Source organism: Fukomys damarensis, unplaced genomic scaffold (assembly GCF_012274545.1).
Source record: "Fukomys damarensis isolate Sample0158 unplaced genomic scaffold, DMR_v1.0_HiC HiC_scaffold_21, whole genome shotgun sequence".
NCBI lineage: Eukaryota > Metazoa > Chordata > Mammalia > Rodentia > Bathyergidae > Fukomys > Fukomys damarensis.
In genome coordinates, this window is record NW_022900933.1 from 32304211 (window position 1) to 32309109 (window position 4899).

General features: G+C 56.1%; 1 protein-coding gene across 1 annotated transcript in view; it reads right to left on the reverse strand.

Annotated features, from left to right (window-relative positions):
* Positions 1 to 563: 563 nt before the first annotated feature.
* Itpk1 (inositol-tetrakisphosphate 1-kinase) overlaps positions 564 to 4899 on the reverse strand; it is a 146415-nt gene continuing 142079 nt past the window's right edge. The window contains exons 12-13 of the mRNA XM_033766732.1: positions 1193 to 1469; positions 564 to 623 (exon numbers count right to left, since the gene is read on the reverse strand). Of these exons, the coding sequence (XP_033622623.1) occupies positions 564 to 623; positions 1193 to 1469 (337 nt within the window). The remainder of the gene's footprint in view (positions 624 to 1192; positions 1470 to 4899) is intronic.

Here is a 4899-nt window from a genome sequence, read left to right on the forward strand (position 1 = left end):
AAAAAAAAAAAAAAAAAAAAAAAAAAAAAAAAAAAAAGTTACAGGCAAGAGTGAGGCTCCCAGCATTTAAGCATGGGGTCCGTGTGAGATTATGTAATCAGCACAGGCCAGGCTGGGTGCTGTTTTGGCAGACCACCAGGGCCGATCAGTCATCCATCAAACATCTGTGCGTGGCTACTTTGGGCCTCACAGACCTCAGTATGTAGCAGGGACTAGGACAAAGCTCTGGCCTGGGATCTGCAAGTCACCTGTCCAGGTGGCAGCTCTGGGGCCTCTGCCCGATAAGAGCAAACTGGCGTGGATACCTCTTCCAGGCAGGAGCACCAAGACTTCCGGGGCAGGCCTGGCCTTGGCAGGCACCTCTGTGGTATCCTCCTCCTGGGACCAGAGGGCACCACTCTGCCACCCTGAGGGGACCCAGACAGAGCTGAGTCCAGAGCACCATTTGGGACCCATGTTCCAAGGGCCGGGGTTCTGGCTCTGAGCAGGCCAGGTCTGGGAGTGAAAACCTCAGACTGAAAGTGGAGGCACTAACTAGAGAGCATGGCAGGCCTTCCTGGCCCTCATGGGGCCTGTTTCCTCATCTGTAGGATGAGGATAATATTTTCTATCTCCTTGCCAGACTATGGTAAGGATTGGAGGGCCCAGGCAGCACAGACCAGAAAACTGTGACTATGATGACACGAATCGTTTTGGGGTCCCAGGAATCCTGTGGTTGCTGCCGCCTATTCCCAAAGAAGAGGCACATCTGAAGGGCTGTGGCTGTAAAGGTGTTTATTTTTTCCCATTCCAAAAAGATGTTCATACGCACCGACAGAGACGGAGTGACAACCACAATTGAAGGTATATCCACGAGGCCAGATGATCAAAACATCCCCCACCAAGTCTACTTGGTAGAGAGCCCAGGGACCCCTTTCCACCAAAAACCCATCCCAAAGATGAGCCCCCTGCGTTATAACCACACGGAGCAGAGATGCACAACCCAATTCCAAGAGCCGATGGGCAGAAGCCATGGTTTTATACATAGAAATATATATACCAAGTACAGACCAGCTTGGGTTCTGGTAGAGCTGCTTGTGCACAGGGTGGGGCTGAGGCAAACAGCAGCTGTCACAAAGCACAGGTGGAAGGGGACAGCACAGGGAAAGCCTCCTGTGAGCAGCTTCCCTGAGGGGTCGCAGAGGTGACTCACCCTGGACAGGGCCCACTCATCCACGATGCCAGGTTGCAGGAGACTGGAGAAGTAAAGAATGCGCAACAGTTTCTGGAAAAGGCCCTGGCTAGTCTCGGTGAGGGGCATCCTACTGCTCACAGCCAGGAGGAGGATCCAGCCATAGAGGCAACACCACCCATGGTGAGCAGCTCTCCGCATCCAAGACCACACCGGCAACGACTGTGCAGAGTTGGCAGAGGCATGAGGGGAGGACCTGACAAGGACCACTGGCCGCAAGGTCCCAACGGGGCTCAGGCTGGGGCAGGCGAACAGGGCAGTGGGTGGAGCCGGGCCAAGCTGAAAAGGCACAGGCCAGACCCACTGAGGGTCACTGCACTTGCCCACCTCACAGTGACCTGTGTGGACATCTGAGCCCCTTCAGGGACAGTGGGTGCCCAGCCCAAGGGCTCTAGGGTCACAGAGGCAAGGGAATCCCACTAAGTGAATGACTAGTTTCTAGGGACAGGAGAGGGTACACACAAACCCCAGGGACATCAGCAGGGCCATCCCGTGACTTTCTGGCCAGTGACTGCCCAAGAGCCAGGAATCAGGCTGCAAAGATCAAGGACAGTTTCCCTTGGTCTCGAAGGCATTTTTCTTAGTGACCCAGAAAACCAGCTTCTTACTAGGGTCTCTCAATCTACCAAGCCCTCTCGCTGGCTTCTGGGGACAGGAATGCCCCTTCAAGGTCATCTTTCCTGCACCAATAGGACTAAAGACACAGGCAGACCACATGCAAAATGTGACTCCCACATAGGATGTTGGGTAACTGCCGGCCAGCCTTGCCCACCAAGTCGCAAACATGCTTTTGTGACACCAGTGGCAAAAGCCCTGGTCCAGAACAGGCTCCGCTAGGCTCTTGATGAGAACACCAGCAGCTAGCATTGTGGATGTCATGCTTGTGAAATCGTTGTCATTTCATAACCAAAGTGTCCTTAAGCACAACTTGAACCAAGGCCTTTGTTGAGACTCAATGCAGGTGGCTTTTTTTTTTTTTTTTTGGTTTTTTGAGACAGGGTCTCACTATGTAGTTGAGACTGACCTGGAACTATGTAGCCCAGGCTGGTCTTGAACTCACAGCAATCCTCCTGCCTCAGCCTCCCTAGTGCTGGATTACAGGCATGAGCCACCACGGCAGGTGACCTTCTGAGATCACCCAAGGCCTCAGCCAAAACATGGCCTTGCCACGTGGCCTCAGAGTCACAGCCCCATGCACTGACCACCATTAAGAAGGGCCGACGTGCTGACCAGCTGGGGATGGAAGCTGAGGCCTGGGTTCCAGCTCCATGATGCTGGTTGTCCACTCCAGCAACCTGCTTTTCCTAGCAGAGCTTCCTGTGGGCGTGACGCCCTCAGTGGGCCTACAACTTATGGTCTAGGCTGCCCGTCTGTCCCTCACAGCCTCCCAAGGCGGGGCCAATGAGGCTTTGGGGAAACTGCAACATGCTGGAACCCAGAGGGCTGCACACACCTGAGGCTTTCTCATGCCGGTTGCATAGGGCTCTTCCACAGGGTATCTGGAGCCTGGTCACTGTCCACTGCAGCCGCTGATGCTCCTGTGCCTGCTGGACAGCATCCAGCATCCAGCCTGACAGGTGGCTCCTGTCCACCCATAGCTGCTGGGTCTCTGAGGCCACACCTTACCCCATTCCTATTCCTGGAACACATAACTGCACCCTTGCCACCTGCATGGAAACCTGCAGAAACACTGTGCCACCAGTAAGCAGTTACCTGACACCCAGCCCGAGGCAGCCATGTGTGACTCGACCACGCTGCACTGCACAGGGACCTGGCACAGCTGGGCCATGCCACACACCTTGCCTATTCTCAAGGCTGATCAGCACTGGGGTTTTACTTAAGAGACATAAAGCTGCTTTATTAAACATCTCTCTTCAAGGGCCAGGAGGATTATGTAACAAACATGAGCAACATTTTGTAAACGCGTGTGAAATGTAGTTTGATTTCAGTAGTTTATTTCGGAGACAAAGCAGTGCAAGAGGCTGGCCACGCTTCCCCGCTTCCTGGGCTCAGGGTCCGATCCGGGAAAGGCGACACACAATGATCAGGGTCAACGCTTGACTCCTGTAACCATGACAGTCCTGCGCCATTTGGTGGGTTCTGCCCCTCGCCCTGGCCCAGCCCAAAGGAAGCCCCCAGCAGCCCGCTGTGTGTCTGCCTTGGCAGCCTCCCTGGGGCCGTTCAGGGGTCCTTGCAGTGACCCCTGCCTCACAGGACTACAGACGACAGACCAGAGGCCTCTCCTCTTCCAAAGCGAACTGATCTCTTAATACACAAGATGCTGCCAAGGAGGCCCAGGCTTCTTACCCAGGCTCCACATCCTCTGGGCTGGAGATGGCTCTCAGAAGCCCCATCTCACAGGCTCTGGGATCAGCTGTGGTGACAGGACAGGGTGAGTCTGAGGTGGGTGCAGCTCCCTGCAGGGTGGCTGAGAGCCTGGGCTTACAATGAGCACAGGAGGGCCGCGTGGGGCCTGCTTCCTGGACAAGGCCTGGTGTGTGTGGACAGGAGTGATCCATATGGTCCGGGTGTCCCCCCTCACCCCGGAAGACCCCCATTAGCCCTGATGCCCAGCAAAGGCTCCCCCACTGGCCTCACCCAGCTTCACCAAAGCACGGAGAAGCAGGCTGCCTCTCAGGGCTGGAGCATAAAGCTGGCCCTCAGTTCTCTGGTCTCACCACCCACTAGAGATGAGGGGACAGAGGTCCAAAGACCCGTGAAACTGTTCAAAATCCCAGCACAAATGTTGGGTGCAGGTGGATTCAGCCCAGGGTTCCTGGCAAGGTGGTCTCCTCCTGGGTCCCGGGGAGGGGTGGCGCTGGGTTGGACCCATATGGAGGGGCCTGGTGACTCGAGGGAGGAGGGGAGAATGGCAGCAACCAAGGGCCTCAGCCTCTACCCATGGGAAGCTTCCTTTTCCGTCCCAGTCATTGGGAGGTGGGTCACAATGCAGCATGAGCTCTGCCAGGGGACCTGCAAGCTCCCTGGCTTATGGGAGGGGTCAGCTGCACACTGTGGGTGGCGCTGGTCTCTGCAGACAGGCAGGAGGGAGAAGTAAGGGTCAGGTCTGGGTGTGGACAGCCCGGAGCTGGGAACAAAGGGAACAGTTCATTTGCAGGCTCTGTGCAGCCACCAACAGCTCAGCCAGGCCTCCCTGCAGGGTCCCCAGAAGCCTGGCCCACAGCAGCCACGGAGACATACACACAGAGCCCTGTACACTTGCACAGCAACCACACACACACACACACACACCCGCTTCACATTCAGACCTAGTGTTGAAAACACAAGCGTGTGTAAACTCAGTGAAGAGATCTGCACAGTAGGAACCAGGCGGGGCATCCCTGTTCCATGAGCAGGGACACTGGGTGTTCTCTTCATTTTCTCCCCACCCCTCATTTAGATCACAACATCATAAAATCAGATTAAAAATTAAAAAAGCATCAGATCATCAGGGATTCTGAGTGGCATCCCCGCTGGGAGCTGCTGGCCCCTCTGGGTCCCGGGCTCCATGGCTACTGTGAGGAGGCCTTGGTGGCCAGGGAGGCCACACAGTGCTGCTGGAAGCTGGGCGACACCCCGGCCGTGCAGCCAAGTCTCTGGTGTGGCAGCTTGGTGGAGCCACCCGCGCCCACGCTGCCCATGTCGGCCTCTGCGGTCCAGGGCGTGTC